At 45.5% G+C, this 19,035-nt stretch overlaps 1 protein-coding gene across 1 annotated transcript in view; it reads right to left on the bottom strand.

Annotated features, from left to right (window-relative positions):
* The window catches only part of GAB2 (GRB2 associated binding protein 2), a 181,744-nt gene that overhangs the window by 13,548 nt on the left and 149,161 nt on the right, over positions 1-19,035 (bottom strand). The window contains exon 3 of the mRNA XM_063127243.1: positions 9,133-9,373. Coding sequence (XP_062983313.1) covers positions 9,133-9,373 — 241 coding nt within the window. The remainder of the gene's footprint in view (positions 1-9,132; positions 9,374-19,035) is intronic.

Here is a 19,035-nt window from a genome sequence, read left to right as displayed (position 1 = left end):
AATGTTAGTGAGCATGTTTAAACCTTAGTTATGTAGCCACCAGAGCCTCGTGTGGCGCAGAGCGGTAAAGCAGCAGTTTCTGCAGCTGAAACTCTCCCTACGGCCTGAGTTCGATCCCAGCGGAAGCTGGTTTCAGGCAGCCGGCTCGGGTCGACTCAGCCTTCCATCCTCCTGAGGTCGGTAAAATGAGTGCCCAGTTAGCTGGGGGAAAGGTAATAACGGCCGGGGAAGGCAACGGCAAACCACCCCGCTATAAGGCCTGCCAAGAAAACGTCAGCGAAAGCTGGCGTCCCTCCAAGAGTCAGTAAGGACTCAGTGCTTGCATGAGAGGTTCCTTTCCTTCCTTTCCTATGTAGCCACCACGGTTAGGAAAGGATCAAAGACATGCTAAGTCATGGTTTACACAACACGCTAAGCCATAATGTTTAGCTTAAAATCCTTAACCACCGTGCCTTAGCATGTCAACTGAACAGGGTCAATCTCAGTGAAGGCTCCTTTAGAATTCTGACTGGGGGCCTGTTCAGAAGACACCTTAAACCCTGCTGGTTAAGGCTTAAGCAGCAGGGTTTAAGGTGTCATGTGTGGTGCGTTTTGCTAAACCCTGGTCACTTTCTAACCCTAGTCAGACCATCTGCAGCAAGGTTAGCGGTTCTTACCATGGCTTAAAGTGTTGTGTAAGACAGCACGGCTCATGGTTAATGCTAACCTCAGAGAACCACAGTTTCGCTAACTGTAGTCCCAGAAGTGTCGTCTGAACAGGCCCTGATTCTGACTGAAACCCAGAGCAGATTCACCACCCCACAGACATCAGAGCCCCCAGCCTCCACAGGTTTACGTAAACCGTAAATGCCTTTATAGTACATGTAGGCTCCCAGCGCTCTCTCAATCCCAATCTGTAGGGTTGGGAAGTACCCAGGAATTTAACCACAGCCCCTGTGAGTACAACAGGGTGAACAAAGAGTTGTCGGGGTAAAACTGGACTGTGTGATGCAAATGTATGGATGGGCTTGAGCGTCATACAGTGGTCTAAAAGAAGGAAAGGAAAGGAAAGGAACCTCTCGTGCAAGCACTGAGTCATTAATGACTCTTGGAGGGATGCCAGCTTTCGCTGACGTTTTCTTGGCGGGCCTTATAGCGGGGTGGTTTGCCGTTGCCTTCCCCGGCCGTTATTACCTTTCCCCTAGCTAACTGGGTACTCATTTTACCGACCTCGGGAGGATGGGAGGCTGAGCCGACCCGAGCCGGCTGCCTGAAACCAGCTTCCGCTGGATCGAACTCAGGCTGTGGGGAGAGTTTCGGCTGCAGAAACTGCTGCTTTACCGCTCTGCGCCAAACAAGAAAGGAATGGCTATTTTGGGCCTCGCACACAGTGGGAGATTAAATTTGCAGCATTCGTAGCTGCAGCCGGAAGTGGCTGGGAAGGGAACAGCCCTTCACGGCTGCCTCTAGAGACACAGGGGCTCAGTTTAGACAACACGTTAGTCAACGCAGTGTGAAAACTCCACTCAACGGTTGAGTTTTTAGGAGGTACTCCCCACACATCATGTTCTAACTCCACCGTTGTGTGACTGCAGGCTACCGTGGTGTTGAATAAAATCCATCGTGACGTTTGATTGACAGTTCCTCCGCCCTCTCTCCTCCCCCAATGGTCCTCCCAATGATATCCCATCAGGCATTGCTGCAAAAAAAACCCCACCAATCTTGGCGGCTCTCCTAGAGCGGCACTTGCTCCTTTCGCCGCTCTTGCCAGACAACTCTGTAGCCAGTGGGAAAAGTCCACTCAACGCAACAGAAGACTTCACGGAGCCCACCACACAACACGTAACATAAGGGTTGTGCAGGAACTCTCCTCTGCACAGCGTGGATATTCCACATGGAGGGTTTTCTAAAAAAAACTCCACCGTTGCGTAGAGTTTTCCCTCCAGACAACACACTTCTCAATGGTGGTGGGAAAACTCCGTGGAGTCCTAAGACCACCGTTGAGAAACATGTTGTCTGAACTGAGCCCATGCTACCTGTGCAGGGTTTGCGGCTCTCTCTTTTCCTGGCTTCCCCCCATGTCCTTGGCAACTTCAGCCCTTCTCCCTGCCCCCATTTCATTTGGGCCACTGGCAAGAATGACCAACAATGAAGACCAGTACCATATGATACAACGGTATTTCTTATCATATTATTTATACATGAACCGTCCCAACTGACGGTTGCCCTGGGACTGGAGAGGAGAAGGGAAGCACACTCTGGTTTCTGCCATCAGCTGGGGGAACTGGGAGGCTGCAGCCCCTGTTTGCCAGGAATAATATCACTCTTCTTATGTTCCTTCTGCAGCCCTGAGACTGCAGAAGGAAGGAAAAATAACACTCTAGCCCTCATCCATCGGCCAAAGAGCTATGATCATGGTGTCTCCCCTGCCAGGTAAGTTCACCTGGCGCTTATATGTTGTACTCCTTCCGGTGCCAGGTGAAGACCTTTTTATTTCCCCAGTATTTTAGCCTTTTCGCTCTGTTGTTTTACCGTAAATCTGTAATTTTAAATCTCTGCATGGCTGCTTGGTTTTATTCTGGCTGTACTTTCATATCGTGGTTTTAAGCTTCCATATTTTATATCGTATTTTATGCTGTCTCTTGTGGTTTTTCATTTTTGTGAACCATCCCAGAGAGCTCTGGCTATTGGGCAGTAGAGAAATAAAATAAAATAAATCAAGAACAGCCAGCAATAAAGGATGAGTCCGGCCCGAAGCTCATGTCCTTGTAGACCAACCACCTTCTTCTAGCCTTGAAAAACTGTTCTGCCCCTTTTCCATTTTCCTCCACACCCCTTCCTTTGTGTGTCTTTAAACTTCATCCTATGTACCTGCTTCCCTCGGATTATCCCCGTAGTGCTAAGCTTTCGCGGTTGTTGTTTTTGCTACCGGGTGACAGCGATCCTTTGCATACCAGGAAGTGAGTTTAAGGGGGGAAATGTAAAAAAATCATAAAAAATCAACAGATGACTCAATTCAATTCAAATTTGGTATGCTTAAAGCGCTCCCTAATATCTATTACTGTGCCAATTTTGGTGTCTTTATCTTTAAAGTTTACGCAGATGTTAGCATTTCTTTAAAATCCTGCTCCTGCGCCCCAGCGGCGGCTCGGAAGATACGCTCAAAAAGTAGGGGCTAAATACAGCAAATCTTTTGGCTTTATAGCACAATTAAGGCAGGATGCCTGGGAGTACTTCACAATCAAAGCAGATGATAAGGTGGAAAACTTCTGAGTCCTTTGCATACAATTCGCAGTGATTGCACAGTATAGCACTGGTGTGATAATGCTCTGTGTCTTTTTAGTTTATATAGTAAGCCGGATGGCAGGGCTTACATATCTCTTATTTTAAACTGATATGAACTGCTTTGGGAGCCAACAATTGTCTTAAAAGCAGGATAAAAATGCATAATGTATATCCATCCATCCATCCATCCATCCATCCATCCAGAGATGCAGACGTAGCTTTCATCTGAACAGCAAAAGCAACATGCTCTCAAAAGGTCCAAACCAGCTGGATCTCAGGGTGGCTTGTTTTATTTATAGCCTTTCATTAATTCCATCTGAAGTAAAGCACTTTTTAAAAAATTATTAATGAAAGACAGATGTAGGAGTGAAATTCTCTTAAACTCAGGAAATCCTCTGAGTTCGTGAGAATCCAGCTGTGATTCCAGCATGCCGTCATCTTCCTCTGCTTCACACTCTTGGTCCCTCTTGGGCTGTCACCCATGATCCTTTGGGCCACTTCCCAGCTGGAAGGTCTATAGGGCGAGAACCCCGTCTTCCCTTTTCCAGAGCAAATTGCCGTTATGTATGGCTACAATGGGCTGAGAAGGCAAAATCGGTGTGTTTGAGACAGGCGTCCTGACAATCTCATTTCCAATTTTCCCAACATGTTTCAAACAGAAATGTTCTTCCTCTGGGGACACTGGAAACAACTATAGTGATCCTAAATGACAGCCCAGATGGATGCGACGGCCAGGAGTGCCTACTATCAGCTTCGGCTGACACGCCAGCTGCGCCCCTTCTTAGAGTCAGAAGACCTAAAGACAGTAGTGCCCGTGCTGATAACCTCAAGGCTTGACTTCTGCAATGCGCTCTACACAGGGCTACCACTGTACCTAGTTCGGAAACTTCAACTAGATCAAAATATGGCAGCCAGGTTGGTCACCGGTACATCTAGGGGTGAGCATATTACCCCAACATTAAAATCACTCCACTGGCTGCCAATTAGTTTCCAGGCAAAGTACAAAGTGTTGGTCATTATCTTTAAAGCCCTAAATGGTTTGGGTCCAGGTTACCTGCGGGATCGCCTTCTCCCATATAGTCCGCCCCGCACACTCAGGTCCTGTGGTGTGAACTTACTTCAGTCAGCTAAAACTAGGCTGACATCAGTTTCCCAGAGGACCTTTTCTTCTGTCGCCCCCGGATTGTGGAATGGTCTGCCGGAGGAGATTCGTAAAATTAACTCTCTGTGTGATTTTAAGGCAGCTTTAAAGCCTAGCCTTTTCCGGCAGGCCTATCCAGATCAATGTTAAATCAAGAATTTTTAAGATGTATTGATTCCTGTTCTAACGTTGTTCCCCGCCTCGATCCAAAGGGAGAGGCGGGTAAGAAATAAATAAATATATTATTATTATTATTATTATTATTATTATTATTATTATTATTATTATTATTATAATATCCATTCATATGGAATATGGCCCTTCTGCCTTGATCCATGCTGAAGTTATGGCAATATAGTATATTATAGGACTAGATTGGAGGTGGGGGGTGGCATAGCTCAGTGGTAGAGCACCTACTTTGCATGCAGAAGGTCATAGGTTCAATCCCTGGCTTCTCCAGGTAGGGCTAGGAAAGAATCCTGCCTCAAATCTTGCAGAGTCACTGCTGCCGGTCAATGTCGACAATACTGGGCTAGATGGACCAAGGGTCTGATTCAGTAAAAGGCAGCTTCTTAGGTTTCTGTTTCTATTCCAGAGCGCTATTTCTAATAATAGGTAGCCAGAAGGTTCACAAACATTGTTTGTCCCGGTATAGCACACATAGGCATTCTATCGCTGAACGTGGTGGTTCCATATAGCTATCACCCCCTCTAATAGCAAACTGCGGTGGTGAGTGCCAAATGAAATGGAGCCAAAATGGGGCCACTCAAGTTGCCGCAGAGGATCATAGAATAACAGAATAGTAGGGTTGGAAGGGGCCTATAAGGCCATCGAGTCCAACCCCCTGCTCAGTGCAGGAATCCACCCTAAAGCATCCCTGACAGATGGTTGTCCAGCTGCCTCTTGAAGGCCTCTAGTGTGGGAGAGACCACAACTTCCCTAGGTAACTGGTTCCATTGTCGTACTGCTCTAACAGTCAGGAAGTTTTTCCTGATGTCCAGCCGGAATCTGGATTCCAGTAACCTGAGCCCATTAGTCCGTGTCCTGTACTTTGGGATGATTGAGAAGAGATCAGCCTTCTCTTTTCCAGGCTAAACAGGCCCACTTCTTATAGCCTCTCCTCATAGGGCTTTGTTTCCAGACCCCTGATCATCCTCGTTGCCCTCCTCTGAACCCCCTTCAGCTTGTCTGCATCCCTCTTGAAGTGTGGTGCTCAGAACTGGGGAGATGGGAAACAGAGCCGTTCTTTTAGTTCTGCTGAGAGTTCAGCTCATTTTGGCTCCCCCCCCTCCAAATTGTTTCCTTCCCAGTTGGCCTCATAAAAGCATTAGGCCTATAAGGATTGGTGCCTGAGTTTTCTTTTCCCTTCCGTCCTCAACATCCTTCCCTCCCCCCTTTTCCCATGAGCCTCGTGGCTCAGACGGCAGATCAAGGGGGTGGCAGATCACTGCCAACAAACCTGTCATTGTTGCCGCCGCCGCCATCAACAACAGTGTGTTCCCTTGCGCCGCCACTACCCACTAACCTGTCATTCGCGGAGTGGCCAATGGCACTCCCATAGGCCTCGCTGGAATGCTCATGCCTAGCTCTGAGTAAGGGATTCTACCTCAGAGCAAAGCATTGTGGGTGAGGTGGCCACAACGGTACAAGTACTGTAGGGTGACCACATGGAAAGGAGGACAGGGCTCCTGTATCTTTAACAGTTGCATTGAAATGGGAATTTCAGCAGGTGTCACTTGTATGAATGCAGCACCTGGTGAAAGTCCCTCTTCATCACAACAGTTAAAGCTGCAGGAGCCCTGCCTAGCGTGACCAGTTACAAAAGAGGGCAGTGCTCCAGCAGCTTTAACTGTTGTGATGAAGAGGGACTTTCACCAGGTGCTGCATGCATGCAAGTGACACCTGATGAAATTCCCATTTCATTACATACAGGAACCTTGTCTATGATTCTATGAGGGTGACCATATGAAAAGGAGGACAGGGCTCCTGTATCTTTAATGGTACTATCCTTCTCCATCAATAGGTGGCGCTATTATAAAATGATCACAGGATGTCTTATTGCGTGACCCAAACATTCCTCAGCCATTTTTTGTGGAATAACCGGAAAAGAAAGACATGCGTTGAAGAGCAGCAGCAATCACTTCTACTTGTTTGAGCTTGGGAAACATGTGCTGTATTCTGCTTGGGTCTAGCAAACGTGGTGGCAGAGGAAGCCGCTGCGTGCACAGTGCTGTTCTTAATTTCTCTCCCTCTCAGAGCTGAGCGTATCTATGTCATAGAATCTTAGAATAGCAGAGTTGGAAGGGGTCTACAAGGCCATTGAGTCCAACCCCCTGCTCAATATAGGAATCCACCCTAAAGCATCCCCGACAGATGGTTGTCCAGCTGCCTCTTGAAGGCCTCTAGTGTGGGAGAGCCCACAACCTCCCTAGGGAACTGGCTCCATTGCCGTACTGCTCTAACAGTCAGGAAGTTTTTCCTGAAGTCCAGCCGGAATCCGGCTTCCTTTAACTTGAGCCCGTTATTCTGTGTCCTGCACTCTGGGAGGATCGAGAAGAGATCCTGGCCCTCCTCTGTGTGACAACCTTTTAAGATTTGAAGAGTGCTGTCATGTCTCCCCTCAATCTTCTCTTCTCCAGGCTAAACATGCCCAGTTCTTTCAGTCTCTCTTCATAGGGCTTTGTTTCCAGACCCCTGATCATCCTGGTTGCCCTCCTCTGAACACGCTCCAGCTTGTCTGCGTCCTTCTGGACGCAATACTCTAGATGAGGCCTAACAAGGCCGAATAGAGAGGAACCTCATGTGATTTGGAAGCTATACTTCTATTAATGCAGCCCAAAATAGCATTGGCCTTTCTTGCAGCCATATCGCACTGTTGGCTCATATTCAGCTTGTGATCTACAACAATTCCAAGATCCTTCTCGTTTCTAGTATTGCTGAGCCAAGTATCCCCCCATCTTGTAACTGTGCCTTTGGTTTCTATTTCCTAGATGTAGAACTTGGCATTTATCCCTATTAAATTTCATTCTGTTGTTTTCAGCCCAGCACTCCAGCCTATCAAGATCACTTTGAAGTTTGTTTCTGTCTTCCAGGGTATTAGCTATCCCACCCAATTTTGTGTCATCTGCAAATTTGATAGATATGTGACCACTTTCAGCTACTTTGAAATCTTTATGAGGAGAGTTAGCAGATAAACATTTGAAATAAGTAAATTAGGCTTAGGCTGGCTTGCTAATCATTTCCCAAGCAGAATCCCAGGGAACTCTAATTTTGCAGCTGCCTATACGGTGATGGGTTGCTGCTCTGATAAGCAAAACCCCCTAACTTTTGCTGCTTCGGGGTTGCGGCGGCTAAACCCCTGCAGCAAAAGCGTGGGGTTTCTGGTGGTTGGGCCCACCCTTGCCCTCTGCCCTAGCAGACAGCAACCGATCAGGGGTCGCCATTCGCCCGGCCACGACTCGGGGGCAAGGAGAGTCAGTAGATGCGCCATACTCACCTTGCTCCGGAGAAAAAAGTCAGGGTAAGTCCCCGACTTTTTTCTTTGCAGCTTTGCGGGAAAGCCCCGAGGTAGCTGTCAGGTGGCTGTTGCATCGTATAATCAACACCACGCCGCTGCGTACCCACCCTGGGGCTTTCCTTGCATATACACAACCCTTCTGTGAGGAGACTAAGGCCGTAGCTAGATGTAAGGTTTATCCCAGGATTGTCCTGGGGTCAAACCTGTTCATCTAAGTGCCACACAGGGCATCCAGTGTTCAGGCAGGGACGAACCCAGGATGATCCTGGGATAAACCTTAGGTCTAGCTATGGCCTAACTCTTCACCAAACTACAATTTCCCGGATTACAGGCATGTGTGTGTGTGTGTTGTGTGTAAGTATGTGTGTGGAATGACACTTAAACCAATATAAAACAGGCATAGGTATGCAATACAGATAGAGCCAATTACATTTCTTTCATAATGCTTTGCAAGCAGCTAGTAAATATTTAACGAGGGGAGACGTGATAGCACTCTTCAAATACTTGAAAGGTTGTCACACAGAGCAGGGCGAGGATCTCTTCTCAATCCTCCCAGAGTGCAGGACAGGGAATAACGGGCTGAAGTTACAGGAAGCCAGATTCCGGCTGGACCTCAGGAAAAACTTCCTGACTGTTAGAGCAGTACGACAATGGAACCCATGACCTAGGGAGGTGGTGGGCTCTCACACAGTAGAGGCATTCAAGAGACAGCTGGACAACCATCTGTCAGGGATGCTTTACTGTGGATTCCTGCATTAAGCAGGGGGTTGGACTCAATGGCCTTATAGGCCCCTTCCAACTCTACTATTCTATGATTAACTTCCTTACATTTGTAGAAAGCACTTTTGTCTATCTGATAGTAGGGGTCAGATAGGGTATACATTTTTAAGTACAACAAACTGTATGTTCTTTTGACCCGGTTTTTAACCTCTCCTTTTTTTGAATGTAAGTCGCCCTGAGACTTATAGGGCAGCATATAATTGAAATAAACAAATGAAGCAAATAAATAAATGAATGGGTCCTATAGCTGCCAACCTTTTAGGAAAACAAGAGCTTTCCCCCTCCTCCCTGCTGAACTTCAATTATTTTCCCTCCTCTCTTCCCTCCTCAGCCCTTTTTCCTTTTGTGTTGTGTCTTTTAAAGTTGCTCTGGGAGCCTTTTTTTGGCTTAGGAGCAGGATAAAAATAATAATACATAAACAAAATAATACCTGGTGTTCTCCGATTTCTTGCTCATGCACTGGTGCAGGAAGAGATAGTCTTGCGGGGCGCTGGCTGAAAGGGTGGTCCGGATGTGATTAGAGGGGGAGTCAAATGTGAAGAGGGTGGGTTGGCTCGAGTGCGAAGGAGCGGACGACTTCCGTTCTCGCAGCAGCCGCTGATTGGAGCCACTGAGCTCGGCCGGGGATGAACGCGGTCCGTGACTGACGGCAGGAATGTTTCTTAAAGAATCTGTGCAGGGAAAATAACAGAGGTGTTGTAAGAACATAAGAGGTGACCTGATGCTGGATCAGAGCGAGGGTCCATCTAGTCCAGCACTCTGTTCACACAGTGGCCAACCAGCCATCGGCCAGGGATGAACAAGCAGGACATGGTGCAACAGCACCCTCCCACCCATGTTCCCCAGCAACTGGTGCACACAGGCTTACTGCCTCGAATACTGGAGACAGCACACAACCACCGGGGCTAGTAGCCAAGGATAGCCTTCGCCTCCAGGAATTTATCCAACCCCCTTTTGAAGCCATCCAGATTGGTGGCCATCACTACATCTTGTGGTAGTGAGCTCCATAATTCAACTCTGTGCTGTGTGAAGAAGTCCTTCCTTTTATTTGTCCTGGATCTCCCACCCATCAGCTTCATGGGACGACCCCATTGGGTTCTAGCATTTTGAGAGAGAGAGAGAGAAATGTCTCCCTATCCACATTTGTACACCTCTATCAGGTCTCCCCTAAGCCTCCTTTTTGTAATAATTATATTATCATTCTTACTACTAGCAGTAGTATCTTAAAATTAAAATTATTTTATTATTATTATTAAAAGATTATTGTTCTGTATTAATTATTAGTAGGAGTACTCATACTTCAGTAGCATTAGTGCAATATTACTTATGATGGTTCTTTCTGAAGTTCTAGTATAACCTATACAAAACGCAAGTGTACCCTTCCAAAATACATAAAAAGCCCTCCTAGAGGTCAATCTAGTTGAGTACCTGTTAACTTATAGCGGCCAACTAGAAGACTCCCAATGTAATTTTTTTAAAAAAAGTTTGGCCTACTGTGAGTTTTTCTTCTTTCTCCCATGGGATAGGAAAGGGGTGGGGAATTTGTGGCCCATCCCTGGGAAGATCACAAACAGGGCATGAAGGCAAGGGACTTCTCTTGGTTTCCCCCACCACCCATGCCGGTTGTACAACGGTTCTTCAGATAGTCTTCTCTGTGCCTACCAGCATTTTCATTTCCCAGAACCGCTTCTTTGTGTGATACAAAGACACTGGTGGCCACCGAGACGAACACCCAAAAGATTGTCACTGCAGGAGTGAAATGCAAGCAGCAATAATATGAAGGAGGGGAAGCCGTTTCACCCACAACCACACCTAAACTTTTTAAAAATAAGTTTGGTAGGTGACCCTATGGAAAGGAGGATAGGGCTCCTGCATCTTTAGCAATTGTATTAAAAAGGGAATTTCAGCAGGTGTCATTGGTATGCATGCAGCACCTGGTGAAATTCCCTCTTCATCATGACAGTTAAAGCTTCAGGAGGCTCTCCCACACTAGAGGCCTTCAAGAGGCAGCTGGACAACCATCTGTCAGGGATGCTTTAAGGTGGATTCCTGCATTGAGCAGGGGGTTGGACTCGATGGCCTTAGAGGCCCCTTCCAACTCTACTATTCTATGGTTCTATACTAGAGAGACTGGATACAAAAGAGGGCAAGGCGGCAATAGCTTTAACTGTTGCAATGAAGAGGGAATTTCACCAGGTGCTGCATGCATACCAATGACACCTGCTGAAATTTCTTTTTCTATACAACTGTTAAAGATACAGGAACCCTGTCCTCCTTTCCATCTGGTCACCCTAAGTTTGGCCTACGGTGAGCTCTAAACAACTTGGGACTAGGACAGCTGAAAGAGAGCCTTCTTCCCTATCAGTGGAGTGCCCATGCTCACTGCATGGGCACTGAGGTAATCAGAGGGCATGCGCCTGGTTGTTCCACATAGACCTAGCATCCAATTCAAGTCCACCAAGGCAAGAGCCTTCAGTGTGGTGGCCCCCATCCGATGGAATTCCCTGCCTCTGGAGGTCAGGCAGGTGCCAACTTTGTATTCCTTCCAGTGCCTCCTGAAAGCGCCGTTCTTCCATGAAGCCTTCCCTTAATGACCGGCCGTGGTTTATTTTGCACTTTGTTTCTTTTAAAAAATGTATTTATTTATTTATTTGTATCCTACCGTTTGCCCAATGCTGGGCCTCAAGGCAGCATTTCAAAATTTAAAACAGATACACTTAAAACCTATAAATAGAAATACACAGAGGTTTAAAATATATAAAATATGTTCCAAAAATGTAATTTTAATGTGTGTGTGTTCCCTCCCCGTTTTTATTCTTATTTTATTTGACCACTGCTATGAAATTCTGAATGGGGAGTGGTATATCAATATTGTAAATAAATAAAACAAATATGTGGGATAAACATTAGCCAACACCTGAGGTGGTCACATTTCGTATGTGGGGTGCATTACTGAGGCAAAAGGTTATTCTAATATGTGGCTGGACATATTTGGGGAAGGGGATGGGTATGGGGTTTAATGAGGAGCTAGGTTTTTTAAAAAAGAAAAGAAATTGGAAAAAAAGAATGAAATACACTATGACCCAATTTCAGATCGTGGAGGTGGGTGGGCATTGCAGCTCTCCTTACCCAGCTACATCATGGATCCCCAGTGAGAACGATAACAAAAAGAAATTAAGCAAATATCCTATTAACGCATTCATTTTATTAGAAAATTATACGGCATCCACACGCTACGAAAACAGCGTCGCATGTCAAACAAATCAAAAACGTAGCCGTCAGAAGCAGAAAAGCACTGAGCTGTGTTTGTATGGAAGAAGATGACTTAAATGGCGTAAAGTTCAAGACAAGTCTGTTTGGGATTTCAAACACATCCAACCTCATGTTCAAATTCAATCATTCATGAATCACCAGACACTTCCATCAAGAGCAGCAGGATGAATGGGCCCTGTTGGTTAGGGCCTCATCTAGAGTATTGCGTCCAGTTCTGGGCACCACAATTCAAGAAGGATGCAGACAAACTGGAGCGTGTTCAGAGGAGGGCAACCAGGATGATCAGGGGTCTGGAAACAAAGCCCTATGAGGAGAGACTAAAAGAACTGGGCCTGTTTAGCCTGGAGAAGAGAAGATTGAGGGGAGACATGATAGCACTCTTCAAATACTTAAAAGGTTGTCACGCAGAGGAGGGCCAGGATCTCTTCTCGATCTTCCCAGAGTGTAGGACACAGAATCATGGGCTCAAGTTATAGGGAGCCAGATTCTGGCTGGACATCAGGAAAAACTTCCTGATTCTTAGAGCAGTACAACAATGGAACCAGTTACCTAGGGAGGTTGTGGGCTCTCCCACACTAGAGGCCTTCAAGAGGCAGCTGGACAACCCTCTGTCAGGGATGCTTTAGGGTGGATTCCTGCATTGAGCAGGGGGTTGGACTCAATGGCCTTGTAGGCCCTTCCAACTCTGCTATTCTATGATTCTATGAACCCAAGATATTTGTTGTATGAGGTGAAGGACAAAATGGCGCTCCCTCCCCATTCTATGTACAGCGGTGAATAGCAAAGGAGGTTGAATCTTATTTCAGCACTGGTGATGGGACAGTGTCTTGGCTATCCCTCAGGGCAGCAGGCTAGCTCAGGGGGCACAGGGGAGCCCACATGATGCGCGCACATACAGCTCTGTCCTCCAATACTTGGCTACCATTCTCCTCCCCTGGCCACCTGTCACCTCACCCTGCTTGATGGCAGGGCCGGCCCTGAGAACAAAAGTTGAAACTCCACTCAAGACAAAAAACTGATTGCAGTCCAGCTATTGCATTGCCTTCTGTAACTATCTTCTATTGCATGCTTATGTGGGCTCAATGAAATTTACTGGCAAAGAACTCATCTTCTTGCAATCGGATATGTAATGGAAGCAGCCAATGAATAGTATAGATTTTAATCGATTGGTCAACTGATTGAGAAAATCTGCATGTGAACCAAAAATGATCTTGAAGAAGAGAAAATGCATTCTTTTTTGTTTTTACATGAGGCACGAAGCTCCATCTTCAAGAAAGCACTCCCCACTGTGTGAGGGGTGTGTGTGAAAAGTAGGGGTGCCTCTTCTGAGATGCCTCCTGTGCTATGTATTTAGATTAAAAATAATTAAATAAACAATTCTGCTGCCCAATTAATCCAGAACAGTGGTATAATTGATCAAAAGGTTGTTAGTCAATTAGTCCAACCCATTAACAGACTTAAGGCTGCAATTTACACTTACTTACACCATGTAAAGAGTTCAGGACAGAGGCAGGATTCAAACTGGAACCTTCCAGATTCTTAAGTTTAGGCCTGGTCTACACATGCAGCAAACAGAATGAGATGGAGGAATAGACTGGGGGATTCTTTAGATGCAGGAGAAATTGTGTTTTCTTACTAGGGCTTTGCTTCCTGCTTCTCTTGCGCAATCATTATGGGGCTGCATTACGTGGGTGGAGAGGGGTGACCACATGGTCTGTAATGGAAAACATTCCATGCTCTCCATTCTCATAGCATTGAATGGGACAGCACCCTCTAGTGGGTGCTTTGTAGAACAACTTCCCCTGTATACCGTAAGAAATCCTAAAATATTTCAGCATAATTGGGATATGACAGTTTTGGTTTTTTTTAAACGGAATTACATGCAGAAGATTGTCAACATTTGTAAAAGGACCCGCGAACTTCCGTGAATGGCCAGTCACTAGCGTGCACTATTTTGCTCATGGGAAGAAGCAGTTTCTCACTTATGAGTATTTTTAATGCCCCTCCCCTCTGTAAAATGCACCCTGCATATAATAAGCTAGCACTCCAGAGAGATCATCTCAGCAGACTTTCCCACTGGTGCGCTTTATTTATTTATACATAAATATATTCTTAGAATCCGGGGAAAGTGGTTTTTTAAAAATAAAATAAAATTGGGCAGCATTCAAAAATGGTTTCCGCTACTTCAAGTGATGCAGTCCAGAGCTCTTTAAAAAAAAAAGGATCAGGTAGAAAGATATGAGAAAGACACTCAGAGAGCTTCCGTCAATAACATCAGGCATTACTGCATTGTTAGTAACAGTCCCGTGCGCTCATACCAGTCTTCCCCAATTTGGTGCCCTCCAGACGTTGTGGACTTCAACACCCATCAGCCCCAGCCTGCATGGGCATTGATCAGGTGTCTTGTGAGTTGTCGTCCAAAACATCTGGAGGGCACCAGGTTGGGGAAGGCTGTTCTAAACCGTGCCATGATATAAAAATTGACTTTACTGCGTTTCCTAAACATCCCACGTTTCTATTAAGACAGAAAAAGGGACATTAATATGTGGGTCTGACGAAGCGTACCATTGATCAATATTCAACAGTACCTATAACGATGTCCACGAGAGATTAAGGAGAAACACTCTCTCGTTGCATCGTTCATTACAGGGATAGATTACAGGCAGGGGGCTCAAATTCCACGCTTTGGGGGGGAAAAAGAGCGGGAGAGAGCCACTTAGCGGCACACGATGCTATCAGAATGTAAGTAGCCACATTTTAATAATTGCGCATATATTCTGTTACGTTCCAATTTTTATGAACACATTTGGATACGTGAGGTGTGTGTGCAAGTTTTTGAATTTACTAATTGTGGGGGGAAATTAGTTTATCGTTAAAAACACACACATATGTGAGCCCTGAGAAATGACAGGCAGTCATTAGACCATTCCTTTCCCAGCCCATGTCATTTGGGCTTTCACGTATTTGTGACATTGACTGGGTTCAGATGTCATGATAAGCCATGTTGGGTCAATTAAGCCAGCTTAACTGAAATATACTTAGGGTGTATCTTTAACAGCTGTATAGACGAGGGAATTTCAGCAGGTGTCATTTGTATGCACGTAGCACCTGGTGAAATTCCCTCTTCATCACAACAGTTAAAGCTGCAGGAGCCTTGCCCTCTTTTGTATCTGGAGCAGCACCAACCCGGTGTTGTGAAGACGGCCTCCTTCCGTGTCCTGCACTCTGGGATGATCAAGAAGAGATCCTGGCCCTCCTCTGTGTGACAACCTTTTAAGTATTTGAAGAGTGCTCTCATGTCTCCCCTCAGTCTTGTCTTCTCCAGGCTAAACATGCTCAGTTCTTTCAGTCTCTCCTCATAGGGCTTTGTTTCCAGACCTTTGATCATCCTCATTACCCTCCTCTGAATACCCTCCAGCTTGATATCTAGATAGATGGCATATTCTCTTAACAAAAAATGTGTGATATAATTGGTATTATATATAGTCTAACTCTCTCTGTTTGCCGGGAATCAACCCATATTTTCTGGTACCTTTCATTTGACCCTCCCATGGGTGCAGATGTAGAACCGCATGTAATATGAAAGAATCCAAAAGTAAGAAAAGAAGAAAATTTCACAGCGGCTCAATGAGGATGCTACTCGGGAAATACCTTTCGTTGCTCTTATCCCTGGGGAACATTCCTTCACATACAGGTTCTTAAAAGGAGGAAAGAAAATGGATCTAGCAGGGTATTAAGAGATTCCCCTGACATGGGGCAAATCAAGGCCAGGGATTATCTGTGATCAGTAGTCACCTCTCTCTCTCTCTCTCCCTCTCTCTTTTTAATGTGGAAAAGCAATTCTATCTGTTTAAAAGACCCAAGGCATGGCAGGGTTTTTTTTTATAAGCAAATTTTCCAACTGCACGAATGCCCTGTCATACACCCCTACCCCAGCCAAACACATTACTTCTCTTTCACAACTGGACAGATTATCACCAACACTAGCAGCACCTTAAACTTAAAGACCGATTGACAGGGCCATGCGCACACCCAGGAAGGACGGCAGACCAAGAGACGTACACCACTGGTGGTCACCTACGGCCCCCAGTTGAAACCACTGCAACGGATCATCAGTGAACTCCAACCCATCATCAGCACAGACACTTCTCTCTCACAAGCCTTGGGAGGCAGACCACCTCCCAACCTGAAGCAGATGCTAACCAGCAACAGTACACAGGACAGAGACGCAAGCAGAGGGACCAGACCATGCAACGGACCCAAGGGCCAACTCTGCCCCCACATCTATTCAAGCAACAATGTCACAGGACCCAACAACATCAGTCACACTATCAAGGGCTCTTTTCGCTTGCAACGTTATAGAATTTGTGTTACATGCCATCCCTGACTTTGGCTATTGTTAAGTTCTTAATAAACACATACACATAACACATGTCTTTTTTTTTTCACCACTTTTTTTCAACTGCACATTATGAGATTTCCAACTGCACATTTCCCCACCCTCAATTGCACATTTTGTGTCCAACTAAAAAACCAACAACCCTGAGGCACAGTAAGTGTTTTGTGACACATTCCCTAAATGGAAGAGAGTTTAGAGAATGCAAGATAAGAAGGGAACGCAAAGGCTGGCCCTGGGCAAGTAACCCTCCAGGCCCCTCCTCATTCTTGGGTGCTCCCTGACCCTGATTTCTCTCTCCACCACCCTTCACTCTTTTCAAATCCCATGAGTTCTCTCTCTCTCCAGACCAGATTAAGAAATGGGCAGATTAACTGGGCTGCACCCCAGTGCTCCGTTTCAGGGGCCCCCACCAGCATATCAGACCCACCTCCAAAATACCACGCATGTGACGATCTGTGTAACACTGCAACCTTCTTCTCTCTGGCCTTCCTTCCTCTCACATCAGTCCTTTGGTTTCTGTCCACCACTCTGCCGCTAAGATCATCTTCCTGGCTTGCCGCTCTGACCATGTTACTCCACTTCTGAAATCTCTTCACTGGCTTCCAATTCACTTCAGAATCCAATATAAACTTCTCCTGTTGACCTTCAAAGCTTTTCACGGTCTAGCTCCTTCCTATCTCTCCTCTCTCATCTCACACTATTGCCCCGCACGTGCTCTTCGCTCCTCTGATGCCATGTTTCTCGCCTGCCAAGTGCCTCTACTTCCCTTGCTTGGCTTCGTCCATTTTCTTCTGCTGCCCCTTACGCCTGGAACGCTCTTCCAGAACATTTGAGATCTAAAAGTTCAATCGCAGCTTTTAAAGCTCAGCTAAAAACCTTTCTCTTTCCTAAAGCTTTTAAAACTTGATGTTGTTTGGACTTAATACTGTTAGTTTTACCCTACCCTGTGCCTGTTTGCATTCTCTTCCCCTCCTTATTGTTTTACCATGATTTAATTAGAATGTAAGCCTAAGTGGCAGGGTCTTGCTATTTACTGTTTTACTGTTTTACTCTGTACAGCACCATGTACATTGATGGTGCTATATAAATAAATAAATAAATAAATAAATAAATAATAACACACAGCATTTTGTTTCTGCTGTGTTTTCTTATGTTCTCTCCCTTTTCCACATTTAAATACTCACATGCACAAAAAGCGTAAGGGAGGGAAAGTCCACACTTTCTACTCAGAGAGTGTCTCTACTAGGTTGACCACATGGAAAGGAGGACAGGGCTCTTTAACAGTGGTATAGAAAAGGGAATTTCAGCAGGTGTCATTTGTCTGCATGGTGAAATTCCCTCTTCATCACAACAGTTAAAGCTGCAGGAGCCCTGCCCTGAGTGACCAGATGCAAAGAGTGTGTCTCCATCTAGCTATACTACTGGTGTAGACTGGGAGCCTGATGTTTTAAAATTTCATTTTTAATCTTTTTTTTTAAATCATTTTTCTCCACTCCCCTGAGAGATTCTTGCTTAACAGTTATTGTACAATTTTTTAAAAAATACCATGTTCCCTTTGCTTATCTAAGTAATATTCTCCTTTAGAAATTGCCATTTAACAAACAAACAAACAAATAAATAAATAAATAAATAACTGCCTTGCCTTGGCCCTGTGATGGGACCTAAACATTTTCGGCATTAATTCAAGGTGCCTCTACCACATTGCTGAAATTTGCCTTTCCCCTTAATGTTTGGTTATATTGCTTCTAGCCTTACATGCAGCGCTAAAACTGGTTTTCTTTACTAGACGTGATCATCTTTTCTACTAGAAGCATTCCTTCTTGAAGATAAGGGCAGAATTTGCATAAGAAAGGTCTGTTTGGGGAGAGATAGGCTTGGTTGAAGAACACTAGAGCGAAGAAACGTGATCAGCAGAAATCAGCTCTTTCGGGACTTCATTACAGACTGCAGGCGGGCGATTGCATGTTTGAATGGGCTCTGCTATCAAAAATAAATTACGTGCACATATCACACTAAAATGTCAAGTGGAAGGTGTCCTCCTGACATGCCAGCTTTCCATGCACAAGGAGTTATGATGTGGGGTGGCATTCAAATGGAGCCCTCCAACGTGCAGACGTTGAATCTGAAGAAGTACAGTCTAACAATACCCCTTTTAGTTTTGCTGATCCTGGCTAAATCTGGCAGCTAAGGCCTTCTCTAAGAGGTGCATGCTTGCAGAGTAGGTTTTAGTCTCCTCTGATGCCCTGATGCTGATTTGGTGCACTCAATCACTTGCGAAACAGAATCTGCCCCAATCCTGGGTTAGTTCAAACGTAACTGATTGTCCTTAGAAGGAGAGAAAACAAAAGGAAACCATCTTAAGGATTTGACAGCCACTAGGTGGGGGTGATTGCTTTTAGCAGAGAACACCTTTTGAGAAAGAAGAGACCCGTTCAAGGAGGGTAGAACGGTCAGGAGCGTGTGTGGCGCTTAGCAGCTCTATCTCCAGAAGCAGCATGGCTTTGAGGACAAGCCACAAAGAATGGCTTTTTCTACTATGCTCGCCCAGGCAAATCTGCTTGGAGACAAAAACAGATCTTTAGTCTAATCCAGCAAGGGAAAAATTACCTTACATTGGCTTATCACATGACATTCTGATTAACAAACTAGCTAAAAGTGGGC

This window comes from Elgaria multicarinata, chromosome 5 (assembly GCF_023053635.1).
Source record: "Elgaria multicarinata webbii isolate HBS135686 ecotype San Diego chromosome 5, rElgMul1.1.pri, whole genome shotgun sequence".
NCBI lineage: Eukaryota > Metazoa > Chordata > Lepidosauria > Squamata > Anguidae > Elgaria > Elgaria multicarinata.
The sequence above is the reverse complement of the archived record's forward strand: the minus strand, read 5'-3'. Positions and strand labels throughout refer to the sequence as shown.